This window comes from Phaethon lepturus, unplaced genomic scaffold, assembly GCF_000687285.1.
Source record: "Phaethon lepturus isolate BGI_N335 unplaced genomic scaffold, ASM68728v1 Scaffold57814, whole genome shotgun sequence".
Classification (NCBI taxonomy): Eukaryota; Metazoa; Chordata; class Aves; order Phaethontiformes; family Phaethontidae; genus Phaethon; species Phaethon lepturus.
The window spans coordinates 1-16,848 of NW_010535206.1; the positions used below are offsets into that span (position 1 = coordinate 1).

The 16,848-nt window shown below is 41.9% G+C and overlaps 1 protein-coding gene across 1 annotated transcript; it reads right to left on the minus strand.

Moving 5' to 3' along the window:
- Window positions 1-4: 4 nt before the first annotated feature.
- On the minus strand, window positions 5-16,542 carry RFX7 (regulatory factor X, 7; the record flags this gene model as incomplete). The annotated part of the gene is made up of 7 exons (XM_010285717.1): window positions 16,466-16,542; window positions 15,517-15,639; window positions 9,176-9,292; window positions 6,421-6,505; window positions 5,538-5,745; window positions 2,732-3,027; window positions 5-1,792 (listed from the first exon to the last, which is right to left on the minus strand). Coding segments are annotated over exons 2-7 (2,604 nt in total), but the record flags the coding sequence as incomplete, so codon positions are not given.
- Window positions 16,543-16,848: the final 306 nt, after the last annotated feature.

The following is a 16,848-nucleotide window of genomic DNA, read 5'->3' on the forward strand; positions in this document are numbered from 1 at the left end:
GGGTGGGGGTGGGAGTGGGAGTGTGAATCGGAGTGCTGTTGTTATGGATTGAATGGTAAAAGTGCGCACTGCCTGGGTGAGATGACACGGGAGCTCCTTGAGCTGTGGTCTGACTCTGAAGTGCCATTCCTAGACAACCACTGTACGGATGAGAATTATTCATGGACATTTGCTCCTCCATGAGCACCAGCTCCTCCACAATGCTGTCCTGGGTAAGGTCATCATCAAATGAAAAGAAGTTTTCATTTGACTGAGGGACTGTATGTTCAAACTCTTTCAGCTCAGACTGCAGAGGTAACTGATTTGAAGACTGTGCTTGTATTTGACCCAAGGAGGCGTCCTGAATCTGGCTCTGTAACTGCTGGTTGTACGCATCCTGCTGTATACCTTCGCAGTGCACTGGCTCCCACGCTGATTCCTGTAAGTCACTAGAGCCAGAGTGCCCTGCAAGAGTCATAACATCGATATCTTGCTGCTGTTCACAGTTCACAGATGCAAAGTCAGAGGTTTTGGTGATATGGTGCCACGCATTTGGATTAAAGCTGCCATCAGATTTTGAATCATTTTCTATGATAAACATGTTTCCTTCCAATTTTACTTTTATATCTGGAGATGACGCTGATGCAAGCTGCTGTCCTAAAGTAGAATCACTGGTATTTAAGTTGGTGCTCAAAGAAAGTTCTGTTGCTAAGTTTGCTGCAGCTGCAGAAGGTACAGGTACCTTCACAGGTACCTTGCTGGGAACTTGAGCAAGCGTTGCTGTATTGTCACTGCTAGCTAACGATCCAACCTTTGGAGACTTCTTAACACTGTTTGCTTTTTGACTCTCCACAGCCTTACCAGCTGAAAGCTGCTCCACCAGTGGTTTCTTTACAGGTGGTACCTGGGAATCCTGAAGTGTAGAAGGTTGTCGCTTCCTTGGACTTTTAGTGCATGTTTTGTCTTTAATCGTAGACTCCCCAGTAGGAGGTGAACCAATGCTGGTGTTGGATGAGTTTTGACTGGCAACTGAGAGCTTTAGCATGCTTTGATTATTGCCTGCTGAAGAAGCTGGTGTGATCTCATTAGATTGTGTTTTATATTTGGTCCCTGCTTCTTCAGCTCCCTGATCACAGCCCTTAACTGGTTTTGCCTCCATGACATCATCAGCTGAAACCTTCAAGGTTGCAACTTCAAAGTTAATTAGTTGAGCAGGAGGCAGGTCAGTGGTTGCCTTTATGGATTTAGACATGTCAGAGCTCTCTTGGCCCTGTACCAAGTTCTCATCCAGCAATACTTCTGGTTCCATTTTGATCTTGACTGCAGGCGCAGCTACAACAGTGCTAGGCTTGGATCCTGGAGACTGAAGTGAAACAACAGATCCATTTTTGATCTGTGGACCAGTCCTCCCTTCTTCCACTGCTCCTGCACTACTGTTAACTGAAGGTGTCTGTTTGACGGGCACACTACTGCTGCTTGGGGCAAGAGATATTGCTGTCATTTTTACCACATTTAAGGAATTCACATGTGGAGCTGGCACAACAGTCTTGATTGGGCTGCTGGTAAAGAGCACCGTTGTGGGAGAGCGGATGGTGAGAGCACTGGTATTTGCTGGCTTCGGTAAGATCTGCGGGTAGCGATGGCGAGCAGAGCGGTCACCAACTGGGCTGGCGGGAACGTTCTGGGGAGTCTTTGGTGACTGCTTGACTGATTGCATGTGCTGAGTGACCACCTGAACGTTGAGCGGCAGGACCTTGCTATCAGACGATCCCATTGGACTTGGAGATGTCACCAGCTGCCTGGTCCTTGGCACCTGTAGAGAGAGCAAAAGAAAAGGTGTGGCGATGAAGCAAGAAAGTCCCCAACGCCCACAGATCACATCTCATCCCCAAGCATTTCAGAAGTCAAGGACAACGCAGCTAAAGACACCAAAGCCAGTGAATGCCAGTTTGCAACAAAACAAGCTCTTCAACTATATACAGGACAATTTCTGTTTGTCTGCCTAAGGATTGGTAGACAGGTACGTGGCCTCAACTTTTAAGGCACTGATCTACACACTAGTCTGCTCTTCTGCTAATGAAAGGGTCATTCTCATACAACCCTTCACCACATGGGACAAAAAGACAGACATAAAAAGGTTAAAGAGGAGAGTATGTGTTCAAAACATCACTCACTGTTAAGGTTTCAAAAGTAAGTTAAACACAAATCCACTATCAGGCAGAAAAATTGCCTTTTGAAATCAACAACACAGCCAACATCTTAAAACCAAGTTACCTTCCCCCCAGCCCCGTGTTGTGTGGCTGAAAGACAACGATGTTCCACACCAGAGACATTCATGCAAAAATAAAATTGTTGCTGTCACTAAATGTGCTGGGCCAATGAAAGGCAATTTAGAGTCCATATTAGGGGCCAGTGACCCACACATCTGGTGTCAGCTCTCTCATCTGGTTAAACTTCATCTCAAGGGCAATTCTTCGCACATATAACCTTAACTATTGCTAGCTGAAATCCCACTGTCAAGGACTTCAAAGACAAACTTGGCCTATGCTATGTGATCAGAATTCTGCTGACTCTGTATCGATCCTGTAACTCATGTGGTATAACAGAATCACTGGGACAGAAAAAGCATCAAGGGACCCAAGCCTTTGAGTGGAAACTGTTTCTCTATCCCACTGACACCTCAGCTTAGTTACTGGCAATTTACAACTCTTTCATAAGGTGGTTTCTCTAGAGGATTGCTGGAGAACATTACCGGTATTGGGCTGGGGACAGCTGCCACAACAATGCCAATAGGCGGAGGAGACAGAATTGCAGGACTTCCATTAGATATACTGGTCACACCGTTGGTTGCGGTGCCTTCCGTTTTCTTCGCTGGAGACTCTCCTGGCAAAGGAGACTGCATTTTCTGTTCTTGCTGTTTCTTCTGGATCTTACGCTGCAGCTGCTGCTTGGCATCAACAGGAGATGGCAGAGTTTTCACTTGCGGTTGAAAGGAATTACTTTCAGCAGTAGGTATAAAAGCTGAGGGCTGGGGAATCCCTTTTACTCCTGAATACAAAAGAAGAATGAATTATAACCACACATAAACTGTCTGTAGTGCCACTTCCGTATCTAAGCACACGGAATACGGCAGGCATCTCCACAACCATTCTGGGAACACCTCCTCCCTCCATGAAGTGCTGCCATCCACTTCATGCTCAAATCTACTCAGTGTTTCATTTTATTTCCACATTTGTGCCAAAAACTCTAAGTGTTAGACAAGCTGGGCATTAGCTGCTAAAATACTACATACTAGCATCTTGTTTGTAGTAATCCCAAATTGCAACTGTTGTGTCAGCAAGTCTGAAAAACAATGCATTTCAATTAACTGACAGTAGAGGGCAGCGGATATGCTTTAGGTGAACCTTTAAGATTCATCATCTATTGCATTTTTGTTTTGTTATCAATGTCTAGGGCAGCTTTAAAAATGAAAAATCTTTCTAGAAAGCTGTGGGTCTGTATCACAGAGGAGGGCCTCTGAGCAGATATTATCTAATGGCCAAGGCATTAAACACAATGCATATAATATCAGAGCGGATCACAACCTGTGTGTGATCAGGGATAATGGTGAAAGAAGGGCAAGAAAAGTAGTGTCCAGGGGGAAAAAAGAAAAAAAAAAAAAAAGGAAAAAGTGAAAAAAAACTATGGAAATTAGAACGGGAAAACATTTTTCTGGAGACAACGCCTTTGCTGATCACAAGCAAGTGGTGCTTCCAGGGAGAACTGGGAGTTAGTGTCATCTGTGCAGCTGGTACATATTTCTCTTAGAAAATCACATTTATCATCTTTCGTTTATCAATAGTCAAGAGGATTAGCATGCTCTCTCAGTGACCAAACTAACCCTGTTGAACTGCCCCTCTAAAAATGCTTTAAGATAATTTCATTTACACTTTGCAGGTTCCACCGGTTTTAAAGTAACTCTTAATTATAAATTAATCGACACCATTTTAGGGCAAGTATTTGATTTTAGATACCCAGTACATGCTTAGGAACTGTGGTCTGGGAGCCCACCCTCTCAGCAGCAGTCTGCATGTACCGTGAAAGCTTGAACACCGCAACACGTCTCCACTTTCATACTTCCTTCTTCACAGAGCAGTGAAATGCCCAAATATATTGCCATTACTAGAAAACAAGTCATCTATGTGGGCTGAATACTGAAGGCAAGTAACATTTGAGAAAAAAACTGAACAAATTTTTACTTGATGGTAAAAGTTTGCTTTTTCCTCAGTTAATGCATAAAGACACTGTAGTTCCTTGTGATAAAGAGAAATGGCAATATTTTATTTGCCATTCTGGAAAAGAACCTCTCCTGAAATGACTATCCAAGCCACAGAGGCACGCATTGGAAATAATTGCCCTTTTCCTTGAAGAAAGTAAGGGGGAGGAGCTACAAGTGGAAGAGCTGTACCTATACCTAGCGTTCCTTCTAGCAGCACCACAAGCAGAACCAATGAAGCCAAGCACCAACCGGTAAAAAAGGAGCATACAGGCAGCAAAACCTGCCACTGCCACCCATCGGTTCCAAGTTGCAATAAAGGAAAGCAAGCTGGAAGGAGAAAACATGATCCGGAAGAGGAATAGCCCAACCTACAGCCCTGACCACCAGTTTCCATTTGAAATTGCCTGTCTCAAGTCAAGGGATTTGCCTTGATCCAAACACATTTTGCTCGACAGGCTTGGGCAGAACTCCCCAGAGGGAAGTCTGGGGGCACGTTGTACACCTGCACTTCCCTCCTTACAATTTAAATGATTAAGTGACTGATGTTGAGCATGATGAGGGAAACAAAGAACGCAAAAGTAGACATTCAAACAACCGCACTGAATGTTAAGCGTTCCCAGAGACTGAATAGAACAGGAATTCACCTGATGTTAGCAAGATACAAAATAACTCTTGTCATTACCTCGATCCACAATGAAGACTTGAAATCAAGTGCTGGAATCTCAGCCACACAACTGCTCCCCGAGAATGCTCTTCTGTCCCTCTCAATGCCCCTCAAGCCCTTATTTCTAATGTGATCAGTAACAACAGCAGCTGACGTGCTTGTACTGCCTGACACGGATCAAACATCTCAGGAAGACGTGCATCTGACATTATCAGAAATGCTTGTAAGAAAATCCGCTCTTGAGAGAAAATTAAGACAACCAACAGTTTGTCTACAAACCAGCACTGTACAGGCACCAATCTCCTGATCTAGCAAAGTACATAAATTCAGCACAGTTACTCACAGGCCCTGAAGTGCTTTAAAAAGGCCAGGGTCCTCATCGGAGGAATGGGAGAACCACAAACTAAACCTGAGACCTAAGACTGCTTATTTTCAGATCTCTTTACTCAGACCACCAGCAAGAAAAGGAATTTGCAGCGATGTGGACTAAAAATCACATAAATGCATACTCAACACTCAAAGAGTCAGTGTTTCACGTTTGCCCTGAAGAAAAGTGCTTCCTCAAACCAAGGTGTTATTACACTTTAAAAAAAGATCCCCTATTTTCATCCATGCAGCATTAAGTTATCTCATTACCTGCTGGTGCCCCTGCCATTACTGTTAAAGCTGCCATTGACTTGGTACCAATATAGTGACTTTTCACAAGGAAACGAGCCAATTCCAAGACTGTATCAAAAGGCTGGCTCAGCACTTTCTGGGCCCATTCACAAACAAGCCGGCAGGCCGCCGAGACAACTTCCTCATCAGCACTTTGCAGCTGCCCAGACGGCTCTGCCCCATCCAACTAAAATAAACAAAGGAGGAAAGGTTATTTCAATTATTAAGGGTCATTAAGGCATGAAAGCAAAAATAGAGAATAAATGATGATCAGAAACACACAAAAAATTGAATATGTTCAGTTTTTCATTGAATTGGGAGAATGAGATCACATTATCAGTATTATTCAAAATGAAATGTCTTAACATTAAGCTACTGGTTATTTCCCAAGGCATTATGTGGAGCTGTCATTTCTGGAAGAAAATAGCAGAGAGAATCCTAATATCTGGACCACCAACAATTGACGCTCCCTGCATCCAGAGTCTTGTCAACTCAGCAACGACTGTCACCCAGGAACTGCTTCTTTCACTGGGATTACTCTTCCCTAGCATTGACTTTAAAAAAAACCAAAACCCTACAGCAAAACCAAAACAAAATCAGAGTTAAAAAGATACAGCTTGTGGGTGGCAAACTGTGGAAGTCTGCTTTACCTCCCAAATTAGTTTTTTTCATAGCACTGCGATTTGTTCTGAGCTTTACAGAAAAACATCAAACAATGATTCAGAATATAAGCATTGTAAAGAAAAATCTTAAAAATTACACCGGTCTTCACTTTGTTTTGAAGACTTCAGATAGAAAAACAACATAATAAATGTTAAGTTGTAGAAATATATACATATAACCAAGTACATCTATATCATACCCCATCTCCAGTTTTATGAAAGTCAAGGTTTGGCAGTGTTGGCATATGCACAAAAGCCTTCTTCCTCAGTCCACTGTAGCAATATGTGAACAAGAATTAAGGTTTAAATCATCTCTGCTTGTTAGGTGGGGGATAGGAGGGAAAGGTACTAAATCCTCTGATACCCCTCATAAGCTTTATAAGCAAACAACAACAGATCTAAGAATCACCGTCATTAACAGTCTCGTAGCCAGCCAGAATCAAGATGGCCACGTTCTTGGGCAGGTCGTTGGGCTTCTCCATCCGTGCAGAGGAGCAAGTGATGCTGGGCATGATGGATTTCATTTGACGACTTAGAAGGACCACTAAACCACACCAAGTAGTTTCAATTAGCTACTTAATATTTAAACCATTAACATAAATTTGGACTAAACTCCCTTCCTACACCAGGCCTAAAATGAGATGGAGAATGCATTTTCAAAAGTTAATCACTATTAAAAAATGTGTTCCCAAATTTCGGTTTTACTTTTGAGTTCTTCTTTTTTGCCTCTTTGTGCTATATTTCCTGATACTTCCTTCTCCTAAGGGACTTCCACAAACTGAAGAAGTTCCCCATGACAAGATAAAGTGACTGATGAGGACATTTCTTCCTAAGATTTCACACAGTTTTGTGGCGCTCTCCCCACTCATGATAATTCTTCCGTAAAAATATGGACAGAAATACCCAATTTGTTCTTACATTGATCTCATCAAATCAGTACACAAAAACATACTCCCTCCGTTACTCTTACTCACTTGTTTATAGGTCTAAAAATCCAATCAGCCTTTTTTCCTGTCCACAGCATTACTCTGTGAGTTCACATACAGTGTGTCTCTTCTCTGTGACACACAAACCCTAATTTTTCATGTTCTGTAAATATGTCTATATTTCTCTTTCCTAGAGCATAGACTTTGCATTTGCTTGCATTAACCTGGATGGAGCATAATTACAGTAAAATAAACATAAGGAGCCTATGTATTAAGGTAAGTGTGAGATAAGGTCACAGTTTAATCATTCTGAATTAGAAATGTAGGAAGCAACTGAAAGAGATCCCCTGGGTCACGGTACCATTCCGTCATTTATGATGACCTTTCCCTTAAGACTTCGCTAGCTCTATCCAGAACATCGCTACTAAGTTTTGGACTCCACTACTACATAATCCAACACTGTATTTTATCAAACAATTTAACTGACATATAACGTCTCCGTTTAATACTTCATAGGAGGTTTTTTTTCCCCTCTATGGAAGACAAATAATTCTGGGCTGCCCGCTAGCATTTAATTCTCTCGAAGTGCATGCTTCAAGTGAGACCTTGGCAAAGGCCAGTATTACAGGGAGCCCGTATCATTACTGATAGTTCTTTCGAGTATTTTTTTAATTAGAGCCTACAAGCACCTTGATGCCATTTGGCCTTTTAATGCTCTCCCTCCCTTGCTTAGCCCACCCAGCACGTCAGAACAGAGCAAGAGTCAACCCCGGCGGATGCAGTGGGCAGCAGGTATTACATTACTTCACGATAGTTTCTAAGGATTCTCAAGGGAAGGTATAGTTCTCAACTAAATTCTTGCTGATGGAAAAAACTGCTGACTTTGAAAATCACTAACAGGTTTTTTGTTTTTTTTAACGTAACACCTCAGAGTGCTAAAGACTAGACAAAATACAGCTCAGTCTCAGAAAAGCCTGAGAAAAATTCACGTCCTTGTAGCCTTTAGACTTGATTACTGCATTCTTTCCTAGTAGAGCTTCTTGCCCCTACACTGAAGCAGCACGACCACAGTGGTAGGAGCAGACTCTTTTGCACAGAATTTGGCCTGAATTCTTCACAGTGGCTGCCTATTAATTCATAAACTAATCCGTCCCAAGATCTAACTGTGTATAGTTCTGCCTGTAACAATTATGTCTAGTTACACTATAACAACATCAGGTTTTTAAAGTACTTTAAGGTTTGTATTAAGTTACAATTAAACGGTGCAGTGTTTTTGCACACCCTCTGGGATAGACTATTTCTCTAACAGAAGGAAGAAGGGAAGGAAGAGGATTCCAACTTTGGGCACAGGGAACAAGACTCTGCAGTCGAGAGAGAGGGACAGCGCTCCCCACCCGAGAAGCTCTTGCTCTGAATTGTCCTTCCTATCTCAGGAGGTCTACACCATGCAGTGAAGGAAGCTGTCTCCTCCTTTGATGGCAGGACACACCTCAGATCGTGCCTTCCAAGTCTGAAGTCAGCTTTTGTGATGACTTCCCAGTTCACGCTTCTCTTTCAATCAACGCTAACAGCTGAGGAGAGGCAGTTCTATGAAATACCTGCAGCACAGCTTAAGAAGGATCTTTGGTTTTACAACTAACTTTTAAATGACTGGTGACACAAGTATAATGTAAAAGCAAGAAACGTTCTGATAATTCTGAGCTGTACTACCAATAAAATACTAGTTACTGCACATATATAAGGCTAGTTCCTTTATTCCAATATCTCCCTTTGCACTAAATGATAAAGCTTCTTTGATTCCTCACTGCTGTGACAACTAACTGCCAGCACCTAAATTTAAGTACTTGTTTCCGAAGTTATATCTTGTAACCTAACACTACTGCAATTAATAATTTTTAAAGAATGTTGGGAAAGTGTCTGCATTTTTTATTTAACATTACTTCTACATTTAGCTGGTAGTTAAGCCACAACAACAGGTGTTCTCCCGGCAAGTGCAGAAGTTACTGAGAAGCGTTCTAGCAAAGGATATTTTGATTTGCCTCTTGTGCCGAGACGACGGGCCTTCATATTTGGAAAGACATTTTTCATGATCTTTCCAAAGTCAGCAGCACTTAATGGGTGGTAGCCAAGATTGTCACAATAGCTCCTGCAACAGAGAAAGAAAGGGTGAATGGAATCAAATACAAGATGTCAGCCTGCATGCTAGACTCCATCAAAGGTTTTCGAAAGAAAACACTTATACCCATCCATATTTAGAACCCCATTTAACATTAATGAAGTTATCCACAATGAATTGAATGCATTAAAAATGTATAAACAGAGCTATTAATACCATAGTTTTTGCCTTGTTCTCTACCAAGTTCAAAGACAAGTCATGCGGAGACATAACAAGTAGTGGCATTATCTAGAGCGCAGTTAAGATTTACTCCACAACTTAGTTTGAAGCATATGTTCCAATTCACTTATTTTAGGACATAATAAAACCAGAGACAATGCTCTAGCCAGACATATAGCTTGCGTGTGGTAAGGCCTGAACTCCTGCAGGAATATTTGAAAGGCATTAGGCAAAAGATTTGCCTGTGTCTCGAGAAAGATTCTGCCCACACAATCTCAGTTTAATATAGCTTAACAGAACTGAATTTAATAAAACATACCTTCCCAGGGAATCAGATTCACCTTTTTAAGTGTAACACATACAGGTACTGAGGACCTAGTCCTCTTACCCCTGTACCACTACTGAACTATGAGAGCTGCCTATTTATAGGCATCCTTATATTCATTAACGGTCCTAAATTAACAGAGTCCAACTGCCTCTGCAAATGTAGATCTTCGTGCGACTGAGTATACAACCTGATGATATAGGAGAATAAAGCACCAAAAGGTGATTATTTTGCTAAGTTTACTTATTCTAGTAAAATGGCACTTATCTGACTTCAGTTCTCAAAAAGAGCAAGAAGGATTTTGTTTCAACATCTATTCAGATGCTTCAGCATCTGAGATCTTTAAAAAAATACCTCCCTGAGGTACAAGAGAGAACAAGAATCTTTGATTTCCCTGCAAAACGTGAATGTTCTGGAAAATCTCAAACATGTCCAAGCAGAAGAGAAATCCAGGAACTGCTCTGGAAGGTTTACCCACACAGCAAGTGCTTAAGGCTGCACAAAAGATATGAAAGCCATATTGCCTTTTGTTGAAGAGTCTTGTGGTATTTCACAGATGTTAATGGACTAAGGCCCAAAACACACCATTAAAGCATTCTCATTCCAATCTCCTACAGTCACAGTCAGCACCAGACAGCAACGACCTCTTTTCCTGTGAGAGGTCCTGCCAGCAATGCACAAAACCAACCTGCCCCTGAAAAGAAGTGGCTGTACACAGCCCTGTGCGGGCATCAGCAGGAGAGCAGAAAAACAGTAACTTCATACACCAGGTTGCCTGCTACTCTAATCAGGTCCATACATACAAACAAATCTCTGCACATAAAGAAAGAAAGAAAAAGCAGCACTCCTGAAACAGATGTTTCGTTCCCAGCATCACCTAGTAAAAACCGTAACAATTAGCAATGGCATTTGCATCCATGTAGGCCGATCAAAGTGTCTTCTCTGAAAACTGTAACTCTATAGAACGCAGTATATATCTCTTGAGATACTTCTATTGCATTTATTTTCTCTGTAAAAATACTGATTATTACAGAGCAAGTAAAAGCATCTAGTTGAAGATGTCCCTGCTCATTGATGGGGGGTTGACCTTTGAAGGTCCCTTCCAGCCCAAATTAATCTATGATTCCAAATATCTGCTGCTTTTACCATGGCTGTATGTAGGTAACCTCCACTTGGAAAGCACCACCACAAATGTAATGATTTTGATGATGATGATAAACAGCAAGTTTTATGCCATTTGGTTCTGACATTTCCCTGCAGAGCTTGTGTGCACCTGCTTCCCCCAGCTCCTGGGCCCTGTCCAGACCAAGAGTCGCTGCCTAAAACCTGGTACACAGTCAGCCGTTAGTCTAGGTTCTGTATGGGACATCAAGAAGGTTTTTATCCAATTTATATACCAACATATTTAATTTCAACGCATGTCAGTCACAGAATACGGACTCTGGATATGCCCCTTCGAAGTTAATACAAAGGAATACTTCTGCTGCCTCACAGCACTCTCTTAGGAATCAGGCATTGCTTTACATATAATAGCTAGATTTCTGTGCGTGGGTTTTTTTCCCCCCTTGCACCTTGTCAGGCTCCAATGGATTTTAACTTTACTCTGAAAATTCCTAAAAGGTGGGTCTTTGTCACTTACCGATGCTGATTATAGGACTTTAAGTCTCCACTAACACACAGAGGAGGACACTCTGAATTTCTGTGCCACAGTCAGCAGTATCTTTGACTGAAACCCAACAATGTCAGCAAAACAAAATGAAAAAAATAAGCCAGCAAAACAACAGGATTAGGGACCTACCAATCAATCAACTTTAAAGTTAAAATTATTCCTCCTCTAGGAGAAAATAAATAAGTAAAGGAAAAAATCATCAGTTCCTCAAGTCTTGCACATCTCTTTCAAGACAATTACTTGCTAGCAGCAAAACATACAGTTGTACGGTCCCCTAGTATCCACACTGGCAGCTCCTGCAAGCTTGTGATTTCTGAGCTATTACTATTACCATGTAATTTCAGTTTTCAGACAGATCATCCCATACGGCCCCTCCTCCTCCTGGCTCAGCTGAGAACCCTCCATGTCCATCTGTGGTCTCTCATTGACTTGACAACACATACCAAGAGTCTCTTCCCTGAAGCTCTTCTCTCTGCCACTTGCACTCTCGGCACATCGCTAAGCCCAGGAGCCGTTTTGCTTATTTGAAGGGTGGGTGGGAAACAGATGGGGGAGGGAAGGTCTACACAGAGACAGGAATGACAATGGACACGTGGCTGCTTATGTTCTCTCATACAGAGCTCCCATACGTGAAAAGGCTTTTTTTTTTTCCTCCGGTAAGATCTTCAAATTAAATGTACTCAAGACATAAATGACGCTGGGAGTGCACTTGAATTAAACCTCAAAAAAGATTATCCAAAAAGTCAATGAAGACACTCAGGCTACACAGCCCAGCTTACATAGGGCAGAAAAACCGTTATGAACAGCAAATGATAAAGAAACTATTGCATGAAATGACACAAAGATCTTGGCTTATCCAATCCAGCAAAACAACTGGTCTCTAAAAATGGGTCACAGCGAAGAACCTCAGGAAGAGGTACGCTCTCATTAAGCTGATGAACAATGCTGTCGCAGAAATGAGTCCTACAAATCAGGTAGGATGGAAACCAGATGTCTGAAAACCATACGAGAAATGAAATTACCGGTCAGACTCCCGAGAGCAGCAGCAGAGGTGGGAAACAACTGCTTTAGATGGAGTTTGATCTGCTTTTAAAAGGAATATATAGGTAATTGCTTATGACAGAGGACTGGACTTTACAACACAACAGGTCTCATCCTGTTCCTATCAGAGAGTTTTACATAAAACACTGGTTAAGTGCTATTAAACACTATTGGTATGCATCTTGTGTCTTTTATTTGTTTAACAGACATGGTACTCCTATACCTACTGCCCTCTTCTGTGCTAGAAGAAGAATGTTCAGCACCTAACTTGTTGGGTAACATCCTTAACACTTAGCGCACGTAATCTATGCGTCAGGTGGCATCAAGTGGCCCAGCAGCCAGTAAAGCAAGGATTAATGATTTACAGACTAAAGGAAAGAGATACGGACTGACTCAAAGACCTCCTAATGTATATTAAGCATATCAAGTGAACCTTCAGGGCACCAAACTTGAATATGAATGACTTGCTTTCCTTGTGTCACTGTAGTAGAAGCAAAATAAGAGGACCCAAGTGTTTACTGAAGGCTCAACAAATCATTTTGTGGGCAAATAGGGATTTTGTCTGCGTAAGTTCTGCAAGACTGCACTTAGATTCAAAATCCTAATGCTCTAAACTCAGCTGAATCTACACCTGGCTGCCTCCAGAAGGGTGTTTACTAACAGGGAGAAGATACCCAAGTGACTTACAAGAAAACATTGAAAGGATGTGGTGGGAAGCAGCACCTATTCTCTGCAGGCTAGGTAACATGTTAGGCAGCTCCCCCTGAATTCCCATATTTTCCAGACGGTATTCCCCATAGCACCCAGAGGAACCTGGCAGAAGAACTGTGTGGGACCAAAAGAAACACAGCTTATTACAGCCCAATATATTCTGTCAGTGCAAGCAGCATCACAGCATCAAGAGAGGTGAACTAGCTCTTGTCTACCTCCCTTCTGAAATTCAGCTGCAAGCTCTCAGCCTTCCCAAGTGCTACTGCCTTATACTGTGATGCATTTGTCATTTGTTTTATCCCTTGCAAAAGGGAGATGAATCCGTTCACTTTCATAGCAATGTGAATTCACAATTAAATAGAAGAGTAAGAAACTAAGATGACACACTGTATGAATAAGCTCAGCGAGAGAAGGCTTCTTAAACATGGAGGAGCTGGTAACACTATCAATACTTGCCAATGGTGGACTTGTGTGGAGTGCAAGTTTGGTTTTCCCTCTTCATAGGGAAAAAAAAAAACCACAAAAAAACACATGAAAGGTGATGCAGAAGCCCAATAGTTTTGTGAGATTTATTTTGACCAAAATTTATGGCAGGAATTGAGATGCTAGTATGATGTGGCACTCTTCTGAAGCGTTGTAGCTTTGATTTACATGTGCAGAGTGCATAAGCTTGCTCACTGTGAGCTCATGCCACATCTTTGCACATAGAAGAGAGAAACGGTAACTTGTTAATATGGCAGAAGTGTGTTTTGAGAGGTCTTAACACCCTTAGGTAAAGAAAAATGACTTATCAAAACTAAGTCTCTTACCTATTTCTCTGCCTGTTCCCCACCTCCCACTCCAAGACTACTCTTCCTTTGGTGCGCAAGAATAACTCATGAAAATATTCAAAGAAATTTAATGTTTTAAAAACGGAACAGATGCTTTCAAAGAAGAACAGATTCCAAACATTTGATATTTTCCTGAATATTTGCTTACCACCCTTATTTTGTTAGGAAAAAAATACAATACACAAATACTTGATGCAGCTACATACAAAAGCCATCCAAATTTCACACTCCACAATCTGTAGATGATGATTTTTCCGGGCATCTGCAGCTTGGCACAGCATGGAAGCCAAGCAGATTTGTTGCTGAAGCAGGCCATAAATTATTTAATAAGAAATATATTTAAGAATAACGCTTCCATCTCTCTCCCGCGCAGCAGCTGCCGCTGTTGCTGTGTCTGCGCGAGCGGCTGCGGCTCGGGGATTGGCCACCCCAGCACGTCTGTGCCATTGGCTGTATTTCCAGGCTGCGTCACCGCTCCAGTCAATGGCAAGACTTCAGAAATAGGTGTGTGCATGTTTATCAACCCCAGGCAAGAGAATGCCATCATGTTTCAGCTCAGAGTAAAAATCCTGACCAGGGAGAGCTAATTAAAAGGAGGTATTTGCAGAAGGCAATGCTGCAATAACAACTACTAAGGGATGAATCCTGTAGGCACTTAGGAGGTGAAGGGACTGAGTTCACTGCAAACTACTGTAATCGTTCAGATTATGGAAACATTCATACTAGGTCATAAATCTGTTATTCATCTTCAGGCAACTGGGCTGAGGATGATTCCCCGTCCCCCCCCCAGGGAACGTTCTGTAAATGAATTCAAATCCAACTTCCGCCAGACAGCTCCCTCTCTCTTGCTTCTAATCGCTTTCTCATTATGTGGTGGCTTTGAGACTTGACAACACAGACTCACAGTGGCCTTGGTTACTGGTTTCATACATATTCAGATATATTGTGCCACCGTAGAAATCAGGTTTGCTGCAAGAAGGTCCAACACTTATGCATTATTCTGGAAAGAAAGGTGTGATGGGCTAGATCTTATGTGCAAAACAGCTGCATTTCCAGGAGGAACAATTCAACCCCTCATCCTCGTTAAGGCAGTCACATACATTATGTATACAAGCAGACCAAGATGTACTGTAGAGATAGTAACTGGTGCTTTTTACCTGGGCCGCATCGTCCACAAAACAAAGCCAATATTCATACTAAGAGTAAGAAATACTTGTACCTTTCCTTCAGCATATGTAATGCACAATTTAAACATCAGATCTTATCTTCAGTGGCAGAAATAATGAAAACAGTTTGCCTCACTGTAGCTAGTATGTTCTCAGGTACCGTAGCACATAAGGCCCTGTTCTGCTATATGCACTTGTACATGTACATCAGCGGAGTACCTGCAGAGCCAGTGTCACAGAACTATCTATGCTCACTAAAGCCATAAGCATGGATGCAGTCTGGGAGCACTCACTTGTATTCATCATAAACCTCTTGCTTGGGAAGGGATGTCTCAGGGTGCTCTTCCAAGGTGTTCCGTATCCATGAGAAGGCGTGCATCTGCTGAGCACGGCTGGACGACATGGAGATCTGATCACTAGTGAAAGAAGATGCAGTGTGCATGAAGACTTTGCTCCATAGCTCTTCCTCAGTTACAAGACTTAATAATTGTCTGCCTACACAGGTGAAGAGACACCAGAGACAACAAAGGCCAGTATCTCACATATTTAGCTATTCCTTGAGGCATGGACAGCAGTTACCTCCCTCTTTAAAATCTACGATTTAACAAAGAGACTCCACACTCCACTTCTTGACTGATATACAGCCACAAGTAAACAGTGATGGGTGAGAGTTTACCTACTTCCCCTCTTAAATTTATCATTCCTTACTGACCACTTCTAAGCTTTTGCCCAGTTTGCCAGCTGCTCTTTGAAAGCACCCAACTCTCCCAGCAGATGCTCAGAGTGCTTCTTGTAAGCACCTGTCTGCCTATAACCATCCTACTGGGAACATATCCTGATTTTGTCAGGATGTGATCTGCAGGTTGGTTTTCTAGACCTTCCTTTAGTCAAACAGATGTTATCAGAAATACCAGTAGTTCCTTCTTTTCCCCATCATCACATTTGTGTTGCTGTATTACTACTTCCTACATAAAAAGCAAAGGAATGATCACACTTAGGCTGCAATACACTTTCTCTGATGACTCTTGCATTTTAGGAGGTTTATATTTACAAGCTATTCATGGACTAAGATTCAAAATTTAAAAAACCCACAATCCCAAGGAAAAGAGTCCTTAATATTTAATAAAGGCTGCTTCTGCTACCAAACACGTCACATGAATGGTTCCTCAGCAGATAAGCGCCGCAGGAAGTAAAGCAAGTTTTCATTACGAGCTGCTCACATTCACACACTCACACGCATACCTTTTGTCTCCATTGTTGGGACCCGAAGGCAGCTGAAGGTAGAGGTAGAGTTTCTCTAGATCTGTAAACTTCTCAACTTCTTGCTAGATAACAAAGGTGTTTTGGTTAAAAAAAAAAAAAAAAAAAGGTGAGGGCAGGAGGAGAAAAAGCAAACAATAAAAGTTGAGCTAGACAGCTAAAAACTGTCATCTGACAGTGTATTCCTAAACAATATAATTTAAAATAAGACAGAATTTACTTATGTGAAAGAATGTCACTGTGAGCACTCTGGGACGAAAAACATGATTTTCTATTTTATTTGCATACCATTACAAAATTCACATGCAGAATCTGGAAAAACATCAGCAACAGGTCACTTCTGTAAGCAGACATATAACATGAAA